Below are 17,281 nucleotides of genomic sequence, written 5' to 3'. Positions count from 1 at the left end.
CATGTGTGAGGTTGGTTTCCATTTTATCTTGTTAAATGTTTATCCTGGCCAGTCCCTCCTGGATACTTGAAACCCTTTTCCAGGCATGGAGGGAGCACAGACTCAGATGTCTACAGGCTGGCAGGAGCCAAGCAGATAGCTACTCAGGTTGCACGAGAGCTGTGGTGGGCCAGAAACCACATGACCCACTTAACAGGAGCAGCTGATGGCACCAGGCAGGAATTCTGCAAGTTTGGCCAGGTCTTTTTGGTTTTAAGAAAAGCTGAATTGTCTATGTGAAACCCTATGGTTTTTAAATGTTGGTCATCAACCCAATATTTTTTAAAATGGTGCCACCGAAAGGTGTGACAGGTTGTGATTTAAGGCATGGTTCTGTGACTTCTGACAACTTCTCCTGATTCTCCCTAGGGTGAGAAGCCTCTTTCACCTCAGGCAGTGGTTTGATCTCAGCACTTCCTTCCCTCTGTGAGACTTGGTGTGGTAATAGCCAGCACTGTCTACCCAAAGTGCCAAGGTTGGCAGCACTGAGGTGTGTTCCACACTCAGTGAGTCCCCAGCAGGCCTCAGCAGCTGAAGCGACTGGTTAAAAACATACCATGTGTTGCCTGCCTTCCCCTCTCTGCTCTACCTTCCCAACTTTACCAGGGTACCTGCAAAACAAACCCTGGCTTCAGAGGCTGTTTTGATAGTAACCCAAGCTGAGAGTCCTTGATATCATGAAGTAGATATTTCATCAAGTGGATTACCAAATCCTTATTTAGCAACTGTGGTAAGCATCCTAGGAGACAGGCAGGAGAGGAAATGTGAAACTGAAGCCACGACTGAAAGGACATAGTCAGGAGACCTGGCTAGGTGTGGCCTTCCTTGCAGGCCATTGCCTCTGCTAAAGTCCAGGTGTTGCAGGGGCTTGGCATGTTCCAGAAAACGAAGGAAAGACATCTTAAGATATTTTCTTTACCTTCACTAAAAATTATACTAATAGCAATTTTCTATTTTATGATAAATCTTTTCTAAGTTTCTTTTGATTCTTTGCAGGAACAAGGTAAATAGATCACTGAATAAATAAGCAAGAAATTGATGACTCAGGCAAGAGGCCTTGGGGTAAAGGAGTCACTTCACCTCTCAGCACCTCAGGTTCTATGGGTAGAGCGGGCTGTCATTGCTGCTACCTATACCATGGCACTGCTGGGCGAATCAGTGAGCTGCACAAAGATAGCAAAGACTTTTGGATTTTTTTAAGCAGATCCCCCAAGTGATCATATAACCCATGCAAAGGCCCTGGAAAGAAATGCATGTAGCTATTCTCAAATATAGGGCTACCTTTTGTTATGCTTCAACTAGATATCTGATGAATAGTTTGCTATCTCATTCTGTGTATGTTGTACAAATTTCCAAAGCCCATCTCTGACCTCGTTGGTTTCTCTGGGTGGCAACAGGGAAAGCGGGCTTTGAAATTAAATCAATCCAGGTTTGAGTTATGGCTTTGTTGTTTACATTCCTTTTTTTTTTTTTTTTTCTTTTTTTTTTTTGTCTTTTTCATTTTTACCGGTACCAGGGATCGAACTCACGACCGCCTGCTTGCAAGGCAGGCGCTTATACCGCTGAGCTAAATCCCCAGCCCCAAATTCTGACATATTACTTTTTTTTTTTTTTTTTGTATTTTTACAGGTACCAGGGATCGAACTCACGACCGCCTGCTTGCAAGGCAGGCGCTTATACCGCTGAGCTAAATCCCCAGCCCTGTTGTTTACATTCCTGCTTAGCCAACAAGGATGCTGATACTGTGTCTAGTGCAGGGATGTGAACTGGATTACAAGGCAAGATCCTGGCCCCAAAGAGTATTTCTATGCATGTTAACCTGTATCTTCACATTCTAGGAGCAGTGGGGCCTAAGAGCTCAGTCTGTACACACTGTCTCTCCACGTTGCTCCAGGATTCCCTGTGAACTTGGGAAATGCACTTGATGATGCTTTAGAAAAGATGAGTCACAGCAATGCACCAGATAGCCCGGATTTAGCACTAACGTTCCTGTACTTCCTCTTGCATGGCCAGAGTACCAAGGTTTCTCTTGGCTTTTTTCTTCTTCTTTTTTTTTTTTTTTGTCTTTTTCCTTTTTATCAGTACCGGGGATCGAACTCACAACTGCCTGCTTTCAAGGCAGGCACTTATGCCGCTGAGCTAAACCCCCAGCCCCTCTCTTGGCTTTTCTAAAGCCATTTTAGGGTTACTGATTCCCAACACCCATCAGATCAGCACAGGCTCTGGTGGGCTGCTGGGTCTCAGCCCTGATCTTACAGATGCAATAGCCTGGCTGCTTGTTTATATCCCCAGTAACCAATTCACCTCCTTACTTGTAATAATTGTAGCATTAATATTTGTTCAATGAAGGAAGAAAGATACCGTTTCTGTTCTCAAGGTTGTATAGGCTGGTTGTCAATATTAACAAAAAATTAACAGTATGGAATCAGTTTCCCCCATTATGAGAAAATTGGAGTGTTGAGTCCAGTTTTTCTGTAGTTTCTGGGAATCATCCTAGGAGCACCAAGTTCTAGCCCAGGTATGGGAAGAGAAGAGGGGGACACAGCCTGGGGACAAGCCCTTAGATAGGTGAAAACAGGAGGTCATGTGTAAGACAGAAGTACAGAAAGGGGCAGCATTCATAGTTAAGGTTGTTACTGCCTGTATGCTCATCAGTGGCAGTGGACACAGGCCACAACAGGAGCACGCAGCCTCTCCTCTTTGTGGGGGTTCCCTATAAAGGGTTGGCTGGATTTGATCCTGGCTTCTAGTTCATTTGGTGCCATAGAGAGTCACCAAATGAGAGTCACCAGTCTGAACACTGACCAGAGGCCTATGAATTGCCACCTGCTGGGGCCAGGCTTCCCCAAAGGGGGACCAGATGAGCCTTTTTTTTCTCTGTCTCAAGACACAGAGAAGGGGTCACAAAGATGGTCAGCAGAAGCTAAGAGATAGCTGGGTTCCTCTCTGCTGTGTACCCAGGCCCCAGGATCTTATTAAATGCAAAGGAACACTCAGTAGGTTCCTTTGCATTTAAGGATGTGACCTGTGGGTGTGCATTTCTGTGACAGTCCCAGGTGCCACCAGTCCGCAGCCACAGCTTGAGCAGAGAGCAGTGGTCAGTAATAGCAAGACAGCGTTAGGTAAATTTACACAGGGAAGAATACTGGAGCTGGTGCCAGGACACCTGTCCTGTGGACATCAGGAAGGCCCTTGAAGCAGCTGGATGGTGAGTCTCTCATCTGCCGGCCTCCTCCAGTGTTGCCTCACTGTTCCCCCTCTTTCCTTCCTCTGACCCCTCTCCTTCCCTTCATCTTTTCCTTCTTTCCATTGTAAGCTTGCATAGTAAGCTTCAGTAACTTAAACATCTCTTCTCTTTCACCTACAAGGGCCTTAGTCAGTGGCCCTCAGCCTCCAGCTGCTCATTAGAGAGTGAGGCCTAGTGCGTCCTAACTGGTCTAGGTTGGAGCCTGGGCATGGTAATCTGTAGAACGCTAGTTGATTCTAATGTGCCACCACATATGAACAACTGGCCTCATCGGTGCTTCCTGGACTTTAACATGGACATAAATCACATAGGAATCATGTTAAATTAAAGATTTTTCATCTGGTAGGTATCTGTGAGGCCTGATTCTGAGGTCCAAACTTTGATACTGAGGTGAATAATATCAATTTTCCCAAGAACTAACATAGAACAAGGTGCAGGTTGACAGCTTTAATCTGACCCCCAAGGCTGGACTTGTCTGGGAGCACTGAGACACTTTATTCTCAGCCCTGTTAATACCATAATCTTGCAGAGGCACACTGAGTCCTAGGAAGGGAGGCTATGGCCAGATGTCTTGAGGCCTGAAAGCTTAGTGCTTATGGATTCCTTTTATAACTTGACTCTACCCTAAAAGCATCACACACACTGACTGTGTCACAGTAGTGCCCTTTAAATATTTTACTGGTCTGAGGGCCTTGTATATGCTAACCTGGTACTCTATCGCCAAGCTGCAGTCCCCAGACTTTTTTTGTTTTGTTTTTAAGACAGAGTTTCACTAAGTCACTCAGGTTGTCCTCAGCCTCTTAGAGCTCAGAGTATAGGTAGGAATCATTGCATCCAGATGTTTTCCCTCTTTCTAAAAAAAATTAGTATAAATGGATGGCGGAGAGCTGAACTGGGTTCCAGCCGTGGGTCCCAACCTCAGCCTATTTTTGTTCTTGTTCCTGTCTCACAGCATAGCAGATTAATTGCCCACCTCTTCAATATGATACCTTTTCAATGGCCCTTTCCTGGGCCACCAGAGATGAAGAGAAGGGGTGGAGTCCTCTGGGGGTGACTCACTGCCTGATGGCACAGGCTTTGGAAGGCACTGAAAAGGCCCTGTGGATTGAAGCCCATCTTTCTGCATGACAATAAAGCTGTTTCCCAACAGGCACCCAGCCCTGGTCAGCATGACCTGTCAGGTGGGAGGAGGAAGTAAGGGGAAGGGGCCCCATGCCAGCTCTCTGTATTGACCGTGACGTGCCACCCACTACCTGGCGATGGGGAGATCCTTTTTGTTTTAATTTGTGGTACTGAAGATTGAAACCAGGGCCTCTAAGCTGAGTTGCATCCCTAATGTTTCCAATATTTAAAAAAAAAATTTTAAGACAAGGTTTCACTAAATTGCTCTGCCTGGGGTCAAACTTTTGATACTTCTGGTTCAGCCACCCAGTGTGCCAGGATTACAAGTGTGCACCACCGCATGCAGTGTAACACCCAGCTGAACTGAATCAGCATGGTTCTGGGTGTGGAAGCCCCACCAGAGGATTGTGGCCACCAGCATGAAAAGAATCCTGGAGGGAAGATGGAGCGCTGTTGATTCTCCTAGAGAAGCAGGTTGCACTGGCTTTCTGGATAATAACTCAGCTTTTCTCATTGTCAGAGGAGCTCGAGTGAGGACAGCTGTGATTCTTTTCAGGGGAGCTCTGGTCTTTACCTTGAGTGTTGCTTTCTGGCTCCAGTGCAAATCCCTCATCCTGCTGGCACAGACCCTCTAGTTTTCACCACTGGCCTTTGGGCTTTCCCATTGCAGACCCTTTCCCATTGCATGAGACATTGTCACGGGCTCTAGGCTTCCAGCAGGACTCGTGGAGGACACCACCATGGATTCCAGGTCTTGAGATGGACTCATGCAGGACATTGCCATGGGATCCAGGCCTTCAGCTGGATTCTTTGGGTTTCTAGTACGTGGACCAATCTCCTGAATTCTTTTTCATTTGACATTTTGGGTGAATATTATAAAATAACCCTACAGATTATGTATCCTATATTAAATCTATTTCCTTGTAAACCCTGACTAAAACAACTGCCTTGGTTGTGACAGCTGAAGCAAAGACTGTTTTCGTGGTAGACTTTTGTGCTCACATTATAGTTTAAAACTCAGTGCCCAGGCCTTAATCCAGACCAACCAAATAAGGAAGTTGATGTCTGAGTACTTTTTAAGACATTTCAGATAATTCCAATGTGCTACCAAGTTTGTGATGATATAGCAGCCACTGGAGACAGATAAAAACTCTTGAGTCAGAGAATGGACAGCAACGTGGTGTCCACAGCTCTCTTTTCTCCTTTTCTCCAACTCACTCCTAGGCACTTTACTGGAGAGTATGATAAGGTCCACTTCTGCATGAGCTTTAATGTGGGTGGGAGGGGGTATTAGGTTTCATTTCATTTTCTCTATAACTCTGTGCAGGAGTGTTATTATCCCACTTAAAATTGAGGAAATCGGCTCAGAGAGGTTGAGTGTTGTGAACAAAGCCACCCAGTAAGAGGTAGTGCTAGGATTTAATTGGAGGTTAAATCTGTGAGTGTATACATTCGTCAAGGTCACAAGTACCTAAACCAGGGAAAATAGCTGGACTCATGTTTAATGTGAATTATAAATTAATAAGAGAGGCATCAAACAGTTTGCTAAAATACCTGGAGTCACCAGGGAAATTGTGATCTTTTCTGCACCCCTCTATTTTCTGATTCCAGTAGCACCTCTCTGGAGGAATCTTCCTGAACTTCACTACCTCTCCACTCACATTTTATACTAGTAGTTCCCCAAATGCTCTTGTATCAGCTTTTTAAAAAATATTTTATTTTATTTTATGGTTTTTTGAGACAGGGCCTCACTCTGTAGCTCAGGCCAGCCTTGAACTATGTTTCCCAAACTGGACTTGAACTTTAGGTAGTCCTCTTGCCTCAGCCTCCTGAGTGCTGGGATGAAAAGTGTGTACCACTGCATGGACCTGCAATTAACTTTTAAAAATTCAAATCACTGGGCTCCAGCTACAGGGGTGAGGCAGGGGACCAGAGCATAGCATATCTGGCTGGGGAAGTAGGCATGACCTTCTCACTACAAAATCTGAGGACAGATGGACAGAACAGTTCCCAGAACTGCCTGGGGCTTCTTGTGAGAAAATCAAGCAGTTTGGGTAGGATGGGCTAGACTTGATGTCAGCCTGAGGATGGTCCCCATTGAGTTCTCCATGTTTTCTCACACCAGCCTGTTTTCATCTTGTGGAATGTACTTATTTTCCTACTTTTATTTGGCCCAAACATGCTCTGTAGAACCTGTTTCTTTTCCTACCTTTAATAAATGTAAAATCTTGCAAACTTTTGCACTGGTCTTGACCAAGATTTGTTTAGGACAAAAGAACCTAGAAACTACCTCTAGATGAAGACACCAACACCCCAAACGCACTAACAGGGAGGTTTCCAGTTAGGGGATAGACATATCCTTAATGCAATATGGGAGAACTGAGTGTGCATATCCTTTGGGATCCAGTGGTGTGGCCCTTTGGTGCTCCAGTGTGGGGTCTGTGGGCCAGCAGCGCAGGTCCCAGCTGGGAGCCTAACATCTTGGGCTGCACCCCTGATCTGCACAATCAGGCTTTTCATGGTGACAAACTGCTCAAGTGATTCACACCTACATTACAGTTTGAGGGTCCCTGTTCTGGTCCATCTATTTGGGAGTGAGATCATGCCTTAGAGCAGCAGCAGCCCAAGCACCAAGAGCTTGTAGAAATGTGAGCTTGTATGTGCACATACAAGAGCTTGTATGTGCATTTCTGTGCCCAGCCTGGACCTGCTGAAACAGAAGCTACTGGAGTGGCAGTCAGGAACCTGTACTTTATCCAGCCCTCAGGGAGTCCTGCTGAGCAGAGAAGCTGGGAAGCCTCTGCCCTGGACACCAAGTTACAAGGCACTGGCTCGCTCAGATGATCTTTGATTCTAAGAATCCACTGCCCTGTGCTGGATGCCAGGATGATCAAAGGGGAGCTGGGCCTGGAAGGACTTTAAAAACTGTCAGCACTGCACCAGGCTAATTGAGCAAGGCTAGTTCCTCACAGCCTTTTGTTGACAGCAGTGTCACAGGGCTGGGTTAACCTTAAGCTTCAGTTAATGGCTCTGTCATAGGCCCCTCTTATTTCGTCTGTGTATTCTTGTCTACTTGTGTCCCCTCGCCATAGCAAACCATCGCAGGGAGTGTGAGCTGTCCTGTAAAGAACAGATTGATTAGAGCATGTGGATTCCATCTTCCCTGTAGATACTGAGCCAGAGACCTCTTTGTGTGTCTTACTTGTTCTCCTGAGCAGTAGGGTTTTGAGGTGTCCCCTCATTACCGAGAATATTCTAGTTGTTTCTAGCTCAGGCTGCAGATTTCTTAGGAACTCAGTTCCTCTAGCCCCTGTGACAAGATCCTAGCTGGCTTCAATGGCTCTATACCAAAGGATGCTCAGGGAAGCTGCCCTCTGTATGTCTCTCCATAAGCCTGTGTATTTCCCCTCTTTAAGATGAAAAGCCTGGACTGTTTCCTGCTCTTGTGAGCTGTTCAACACTTGGTCTGTGAGGTAGCAGACTTAGGAATTCTTGCATCGTGACAAAAAGTGTGATTTGAGTGTCAGACACAAATCCCTTCACCTTTCTGTGGCTTGGTTTTCTCACCTCTAAAACCAAATCTACTTTATAGGTTTGTTTTGAAAATCACACAAATGATACTCAAAAAATGCTCACTATACTTGGCCTCTCTTTCTGGACACTATCTTTCGATCGCTTTTACAGTGATGATTTTCTTTATTGGTCTTGCATTCTTGGTACCTTTCCTCACATGTCCCTGCTCAAAATGGCACCTAGCATGACTCTGGAGATAGCAGCAGAGGCATGGGGCCTGGGCAAGGGGGCAGCGACCAAGGTCAGGACTAGTGGTGGGGTTAGTGAAGGCCAGAGGAGTTTGTTGGGGTTGGAGTCAAGGACGGCTTGCAAGAAACTCAGGGGCAAGTGATAGGGTAGGGTACACTACACACAAAGCAGTGGCCCCAGATATGTTAGTATTTGGCCAGCCCTAGTGGAAAAACAGGGCCTGCACACGGTAGGTGTATATCTTGTATTTCATCTGGTTTTATAAGAAATGGGAAGAGGAGACCATTGTCAGCTAAGAAGGGAAGTCGGGTTGTGCATGCAGCAGCTGGGTGGGGGAAGGGAAGACCCTCCGGGGGCTCAAAGGCTGAACGCACCAGCAGAGGGCGCTATGCACCTCTGCACAATGCTGCGACCGTGAGAAGCCTCGCAGGTTGAGGGTGGAGAGACCAACTTCAACTTCTGCCTGGGGTTAAGGGTTTTCCTGACTCCAGGACTCTGAGTGCTAACATAGGGAAAGTGCCAGCCAACCTGAGGCGAGTTGCTCACCCTGATAGGAAGAAGCAACCACTGAAGCAGTGCACACAAACATATCCACATGTACATACATGTTCACATCAAACACCCGGCACAAAGTGTTCCTGCCTGCACCATACATTGCACACATGCACATCACACTTTCCTGCACATCCTACCTCCAACATAATACATGCAACACATTTGAACATATACATGTGTTCCAATTGTCTTACACATTTATATGTATGTGTAACACACAATGCATGCAACATTATCACAACAAATACAATATCATATAAACATGAAAAACAAGCACTACACCCCAATATACACATGGGGACATAGACACAGTGCATGTACACATCACAACAAATACATAAAATGTACAATTTACATAGCACACCTGATATGTATATTACATCCACCCACTTTGTATCACATACATAACACATCTATGCCCTTCATACTTAACACACTTGCACATGTATACATGTATCACTCACATAACATAACAAACATGTAACACACATAATGTGCAACACAGTCATGACACAACACACATGCACACATACAACACATAAACATATGCAGGACAAACATCACTATACCTGTGCACACATGCACATGATCCATGTACATGTTACCAGAATATACAACATTATATATTGTAAATGAATGCTAACCTACAGCTTGCATATGACAACACATCACATAGATCATATTTGTGCGTATTACACAACATATATAACACATGTATGCATCAAGCAAAAAACCACCATACAATGCACTGTACATATATACTACACAGATGTAAAATGTTCCTTTAATACATATATATCACAATACACAGTACATACACAACACATGCATGCATAAACATACATAAACAATGGACCCACAAATCCAAATATGCATAGCACCCTTGCTTGATGCAGAAACAAATAGTCACATATGCACACTCCTTTGGTAGCCAAAAACTCTTTTGATGGGATAATGTTTCTTATCTATACAACGAAGATATTCCATCTTGCTTTAGGTGAGTGGGAAAATGTATCAAAAGAATTGGATATGTTTCACTTAGCAATGGTTTCTTTACAGTGTCCTGGGCACCAGGATGTATGATACAAATTCAGTTCCAACCTTCTCTGGGCTCATGGCATGGCAGGGGAAACAGGCAGTGGACAAATGGACACATCAATGGCCATTTAGCTCTAGGAGTACTAAGTGCTATGAGTTCAAACTCTAGGATGCAGAAGAGAGTGCAGCATAGAAGGGGCTGAATTTCCCGGAGAGAGCTTTGTGAGCCCAGGCCTGTGGGGGGGAGGTGAGGTGGGAGAGCAGGGTAGGAGTGAGAGTGAGGGCATGAGATGCCCAGGTACACAGGAGGGAGCTGGTTCCTTGTGCTGGTCCTGCACCTGCACGCTCCTGCATGTGAGTGACTGAGCAGTCAGGTAGAAAGGAAATAGACCACAAGCCTGAGATTTACGTGGCTCTTACTTCTACAATAGAGGATGTGTTTGCTTTCCAGGGAATGCTCTGGGCTCTCGGGGAGAACTGTGTGTTATAGGGAAGGACCCTAAACACCCAAACCAACAAGCTGCAATGCTCCTGGATGCTGGTCAGCAGGCCCGAATCTGACACTGGGGAAGGAAGGGAGGGGCGTCTGTAAAGGAAGGGCCATCATCTTCCTGGACACAGGCCTGCACGGTGTGCATATTTCCCAGTTTCTTTCTGGGCTGGGGCCACCCTGCTAGGCTATGCTATGGTCAGCACAGTGTTGTACCTCTTGAGCACTGGAAACTCCTCCCTTAGCCTTGCTGACTGGGGATTTAGGCAGACTGGACCATTACACCTGAATTTAGATGCCTGTCTCAACATTTACCAGTTGTGCGTCTGTGGGGAAGCCACTGGCCTCGCTGTGCCCTATTTGCATACCTCTAAAATATACATGATGCTAATAGTAACATCTATCCTACAGAGTAACAAGCACTTTACAGGAGTACAAATTAGTGCATGAGAAGCTCTTAGATTAAAACCAGGCACATGGCAAGAGTCACATAAATGTGGATGGTAATTACTATTTTGATCCAAAATAAAAGCAAACACTAACAATAAGCTTAATATAAAGATGTTCAGAGTCCAAGTATGAGAACTGGAAGGCTTCTTGAAGACATCTGCTCCAACCTCCATATGTGTTACATAGATCAAGCTGCATGCCCTGATAATCCAGAGAGGCAGGACTAGAGCCCAGGAGGGAAGCGAGTGAATCAGGAAGAGGAGATGGTGGTTCTCACCCAGAGGGCTTGTAATTACAGATCACTGAGCCCTGCTGAGGGTTTCTGACTCAGCAACCTGAGCTGGGGTCTGAGAATCTGCATTTCTGACAAGTGGCCCAGGGACCACGCCTTAAAAAGCACCATCCTAAGTACAGAGAAAGCAGGATGCAGTAAGTCTGCCGCACTGGCTCTCCTGCCACCTGACTGCGCACCCATTCCGGGGAAGGGGAAGTGGGGCCTTACTTACAGTGGGTGCCGCACTTCTGGAAGGACCCTCTGCAGGGGGAGGTGGGCACTGAGTACCTCGTTGAGGCCTTGTGAGTCAAGGTTAAGTGGGCCCAATTCCTCTTCTTCTGACACCTCCCCATCCTCCTCCTTGGTCCCCCAGTCCCTGTCTGGGGCTTCCTCATTCTGCCTCCTCAAATGCTTGATGAACCGGTAGCTGCCACCTCTCCTCCCCTGGCTTTGATTCCTTCGGGCCCTGGGTGAGGCCACAGCCATAAGAAGCTGATCCTCCTGCAGTGAGATAAAGGATGGCAGGTCCTCCAGAAGGCCATACTCCTCCACTTCCTCCTCATTCCCCAGTACCCATTCCTGGGATTCCCCAAGGTCCAGATGGTACCCGGCTTCAGAGCTGTGCTTGCTGGCTTGGGTTGTGACAGCCTGGTGCAGAGTGGGAAGGGGAGGATACAACACGGTCACCACCATCAGGAGGCATCCCAGCATCAGGAGCAGCAGGAGGAATTGATGTCTGCACGGTCCATGTCGGTATCGCTTCTTTAGGAGCATGTTGCTGCAACTTGCCAAATGCAACAGGTCATGTTCAAGATTGCCTTCTCATATGCTGCTCCACATTTCCTCTGCCTTGCAGCAGCACTTGAGTTGTTTCTTTCACCTGGAAGTTCTTTACTTCTCACTTAGCCTCCTCCTTTTCTCCCATCTCACATTTGCCAACAGCTGTGTAAGACCTGCTTCAGCTTAAAATCAGAAAGCCACAGGACCACGGTTCCACCCTAGGTCCTCTCAGTGGATTTCTTCAGTTGCCTTCTGAAAACCTGTTTACAGGGACTTCAAATTAAATTGCTCGCCCCCTCCCCTTTGCCCCATTTTTCTCCTTGGGATAAATAAGCAGTCCATTCTGCTCAGGTGTTTAGTCCCACGTGTCTCTTCCCCCACTTTGCAAGAGTAGCCAGAAAGGGATGAGATGGCTGGGGTGAGCTGGCGGGTTCTCAGTCAAGCAGAGCTGACAGCCGTCCTGTTTGGACGCTTCAAGTTAGTTCAGATCAACAGATGTAAAGGCGGCAGGCAGTGACTGATTTCCTTTCACACATCGCTGTGCTGAGTGGAGAGCCCTCTGCCAGACACAACCAGGAGCCAAGCATCCGCCTTGCTCCTGGTCCTAATGCCCTCACTGTTCCAGCTTAGCACAACCCAACAGTGTCACTGCTAGAACTGGATCAAAACAGGAATGTCCCAGGAGTTCAGATTTGTGTCTCATTCACAGGCAGAATTCTTTCCCCACTCAAAGGAGCAGGAATGAGTGTTCCCTCCTGACTCAGAAAGGCTGCGTGTGACGCAGATGTGAAGAGCTAGCTGTCTGCACAGCAGCTCCCATGGTCAAACTGCCAAGCTAGGTTGGGCTCTCCTTCCCTCCCTGGGGTCCATTGTCCTTGCCCTTCTGAAAATGAGGGGTCCAGAGGATGATCTCTAAGCCTCTCTTGCTGGCACAAGTGTGCCTGAGCGCCCTCTGTGTGCCAGCCAGACCGGAGGCGTACTGAAGTGGGAGTGGTGTGCTCTTTTGGCATTAATTCAAACCACGCGCTTGTTAGGAGCACTTGGATGTTCTGAGGCCTGGGACTAAATCAGTAAATAAAACAGAACTGTGCCTCCTGGAGCCCACATCCTAGTGAAGGATACAGGGAATTAATTAAAATATATACTGGATCAGATGGTGACAAGGGCTAAGGAGAAAAAATTAAGCAGAGAGTGGCACTGGGGAGCATAGGCTGGGGGAGCCAATGACCTTGAATGGTGAGTTAGCATCTGGGAAGGGAGTTGGCTATCCAGCTGTCTGGGGATACAAGGGTTTTAGGCAGAGAGAGTAACAAATGCGAATCTTCTGTGAGTACAGAGTGCCTGGCACAAGGGGCAGCTAAGGCCAGTGTGGCTAGAGCAGAGGAGGCAGGCTGAATGTGACAAGAGATAGGATGAGAGAGGTGAGAGATGGGGAAACCAGGTAGGAGGGCATTCACTGAAGGGACATGGCTTTTCCTCTGAGTGAGGTGGGAGCCCTTGCAGGCTGTGAGCTGAGGGGAGATACAATCTGACATGTGCCTTAACTGGATCACTTAGGAGGTTAGCCAGTGGGGAGCAAAAGACAGAAAACAGAAAGACCAACTAAGACATCATTGGCTTGAACCAGAGAGGGATCATGGTAGTAAGAAGTTGGCAGCTGTATATTTTTAAGGAAAAAATCGATAGGCTTTGCTGATGAATTCACATATGATGCGAGAGGAACAAAGGTAAAGAAATGGTTAAGATTTTGATCTGAGAAGTTGGAAGATTTGTCATCAACAGAAATGGGAAGGTGAGGAATAGGCATAAAGGGCAAATATCAGTGGTTCGTGTAGGAACACGTGACACTGGAGGTGTCTCATAGACAGCCACGCAGACAGAAGGATACATCGTTATTCTAGCTGGGTGTTAGAGTAGTGACCTGGCTTGCAAACACAAAGTTAGATGTCCAGCAGCAAACGGATGGTGTTTGCATCCATGAGACCTGCAATCACTAAAAGAGTGTTGGAGACAGGCTCTAATGGGTTGACAGAGAGCAGCTTACTGTTATTGTGAACTGAGTTTCTTCTGATGGCTGGGGAAGTAGGATGGACAAAACTGCCATTGGAGAACTCCTGCAATTAACATTCTCACTGTTTTCGGTTTTGGCTTTTTTTTTTTTTTTTTTTTTTTTGGTGAGACAGGTCTCACTAAGTAGTCCAGGCTGACCTTAACTCATTATGTAGCTCAGGTTGGTGTTGAACTCACAGTGATCCTCCAGCATCAGCCTCCTGAGTGCTGGAATTATAGACGTGCACCACCATACCTCATTCTATTTTAATTTTGGTCTTAGAATGTTAACTTAAAATTTTTATGGAAAAATATTTTGCTTTTGACTCAGTTTTTTTCCTTCCAGCACATATATGTGTGCATATAAGAGTGCATGTACATACCAATGTGCACACATGGGCATGTGTTTTCCTTAGAATCATTTACAGTCAGAGGTGAAATAGTGGGCTATTTGTAGTTGTTTTCTCAGTAGCTCAGCCCCAGTGGACAGCACTTAGGAATCTATGGTTTGATCCTGCCTTCCAGATCCCAAATCAGAGTATAGTGGGATATAGAGGAGAGTGTGAGTGTGGGGGAGTTGATGTATGACTTCCAAGTTCAAGAGGCAAGAACCCTGGGAGATATACTTTAGAATTTCTGGGATGTTTTAGAGTTAGTAAAAATGATAAAATAAAAAAGCTTAAAAGCCAAGCATTTCAGAAAGCTGGCGAGCACTGTCATCCGTAGGGACAGAGCTTTGTCTACTCCTCCCCAGTGACATTAGCTCCAAACTCATCAGAACATTGCACTCCAGGGATTTCATCTCCTCACTCTTGTGTTAACTGCAGCATCACCTCTTCAGTGAGGACTCTCTGGACCCCTTTTTCTATACTGAAAGTCCTTTCATCTGCACATGGCATTCTCTATCCTATTTTTTTTTTTTAAAAGAATCTTTGTGGTGCTCCTCAATACTGACAAGCAAATCATCCAGTCTCACTTATTTGATTTTTTAACTCATCCCCATATAATGGGGGGCTTTTGTTTGTTCAGTGCTTTTACTGCAGATTCAATAAATATTTGTTGAATGAAAGCAGAGACAACTATATGACTATTTTGTTTCAAGTTAAATGAGTTCTGGCTGTTTTCTGAGACTCTGGATTTGAATCAGTCCTGTAAGGATTCCGTGTGGCCCACAATCACAGGATGACATTTTAAGGCTGCCCGAAGCAAATAAAATTCCAAGTACAAATAGACAGTTACCTCTAAAATGTTTGAACTGCTCCATGCCTGCAGGAGTGGCTCAGGGTGAGAAAAAAGCACCTTAATAGGACTACCACAGAGCTAAGCCACATGGTAGTTGGGGAAATTTGCTCTAATAGGCCCCTAAGGGATCCTCTGTGGTTTCATCACACAGTGAAAGGAAGAAGTTCCAGGCATAGGACTGAGACACCCACAAGTTCCTAAGTTTCTCATGTCACCTGGGACTGGAGGGAACAGGATGCTTTCCTGCTGTAGCCCAGGGCCATCTTCTGTCACTTCTGCTACTCTGTTTCATCCTTACTCTTCATCTTGGCCAGTGTCTAGTGGCATCAGAAATGGGGCTTGCCCAAAGCCTGATATTACAGCCTAGTCTCAGACTGCACCGTCTAGGCTCTGTGGTAGAGAAAGAGCCCTGGGATGCAGTCTCATGGTCCTGTCCTTTTCCTCTGCACCTGGGTCAGTACCTGCTCTCTCCTTGCTTTCTCGCCTTTGTGAAGTGTGCCCCCTAAGATGTTGAAATCCTCTCCTCAGGACCAGTGAGTGGGGCCTTCACAGGAAATAGAATCCTAGAGGAACAAGATAAAATGGGTCAGGGGGTAGGCCCTAATCTTATATGGCTGGTCCCCTTCCAGAAGCGGGAGTTTGGGCAGATACTCACACAGGGAGAATGAAAGTGGAGGCTGAGGTGATACATCTCTAAGCTGGAATGCCCAAGATTGCAGACACCACTACAGGTCGGAGAAACCAGCTTGAAGGAACAAATCCTGCAGACACCTTGGTCTCAGACTTCCAACCACCACAACTGTGAGATCTGTTGTGTGTTTCTGTTGTTTGAGTTCCCAGTTTGTGGCACTTTGTTATAGGAGCCATAGGAAACAGATACAATTCCTTGTACCTCCCCACCCCACCCTCTTTGTCCTTCTCTCAATTCCCCTCTACCTCTGCCCTTCCTATTTTCTCTCTCTAATTCCATCTTTTCTCCTGTATCACACTGACCTCCTCGGTCCAGGGTGCTGAGCCTGGTTTTCCTATGACAAGACAGCCCTGAGGAAAGATCCCATAGCTGGGAGTTTGCCCTGACTCTGGCCGGGGATTCTCTGCTTCAGTTCAAGATAAAGCAGATCTGGTAACATCTCAGATGAGGACTCTTGGAGCCGAGGAGCCTCAATCATCTAACCCCTGAGCCTCCTCAGAGCTCAGAAGCAAGACAAGTCCCTAGACCAGTGAGATGGCCAGAGGGACTTCTGCATGTCACTCCCTTCAGCTTTTCTTCTGCCTGGTTTTTCATAGGCCACAGCATCTTTGGTGTCAAAAAGTCTGCTGTTTGCCCAGAAAAAAAGTTAAAAGTTTTCATTTTACTTGAGCCTCAGGTAAAAGCACACAAACAAATCAGATATTGAGAATTTGTGTTAAATGAATGGTGAGCAAGTTGGGTGTGGTGGCGTGTGACTGTAATCCTAGCCCTCTGGGAAGCTAAAGTGGAATCACAAGTTTAACACCAGCCTTGGTGACATGGCAGCTTAGTGACCTGGTGAGACCCTGTGTCAAAATAAAATTTTTAAAAAAATTTTAAAAGCTGGGGATGTACCACAGGGTGAGGGCTCTGTGTTCAACACACACACACACACACACACACACACACACACACACACATATACACACACCCCAGTGGGCATCAGCTATTATAAAACCACCTAGTGCAATAGGAGAGTGGCCTGGAAATTCAAGAAGCTATCACTAACAGCTAGCAACCTGGTCTCCACTTCTGGTTACCAGTGTAACCTGAAGCGAACAGAAAAGCAACAAAGCCAAGTGTGTTTGTCGCTTGACTTATTCCACACTAGGATGGCTATTTGTTATTGATCGTCCTTACCAACCGTGCTCTTTGTCTTCTCTCCTACCCCCAGACAGCACCTGCCTCAGTGACACATGTTGCCAAATAAATGGTTCAGAGAGACATGACAGACTATGCAGGCTAACACAGGGAACCCAGCATGATGGAATTTGTAAGCACCCTCTGCCCAGAGATGATTGGCAGGGCCATCACCAGTACCAAGGTGGCTCAGAATATAGGCCTTGTTTAGCCCCTTTCAGACTCCTTGACCCAGAGTTTATGGGATTGGCCCAGATAACTTCTTTAACAAACCTTCCAGATCCTGCCAATATGACCTAAGCCTGGAGAACACTCATCTAGAATACTCTTCTTTAATGTGATGAGGAAGAGATCTGCATTCAA

At 46.2% G+C, this 17,281-nt stretch overlaps 1 protein-coding gene across 1 annotated transcript in view; it reads right to left on the bottom strand.

Annotated features, from left to right (window-relative positions):
- Galnt15 (polypeptide N-acetylgalactosaminyltransferase 15) overlaps nucleotides 1-12,674 on the bottom strand; it is a 45,379-nt gene extending 32,705 nt beyond the window's left edge. Inside the window, exon 1 of the mRNA XM_003480179.5 lies at nucleotides 11,210-12,674. Coding sequence (XP_003480227.1) covers nucleotides 11,210-11,751 — 542 coding nt within the window. The 5' untranslated portion in view covers nucleotides 11,752-12,674. The remainder of the gene's footprint in view (nucleotides 1-11,209) is intronic.
- Nucleotides 12,675-17,281: the final 4,607 nt, after the last annotated feature.

The sequence above is a fragment of the Cavia porcellus genome, unplaced genomic scaffold, assembly GCF_034190915.1.
Source record: "Cavia porcellus strain 051 isolate PalLab524CR breed Dunkin Hartley unplaced genomic scaffold, mCavPor4.1 scaffold_10, whole genome shotgun sequence".
NCBI classification, from domain to species: Eukaryota; Metazoa; Chordata; class Mammalia; order Rodentia; family Caviidae; genus Cavia; species Cavia porcellus.
The sequence above is the reverse complement of the archived record's forward strand: the minus strand, read 5'-3'. Positions and strand labels throughout refer to the sequence as shown.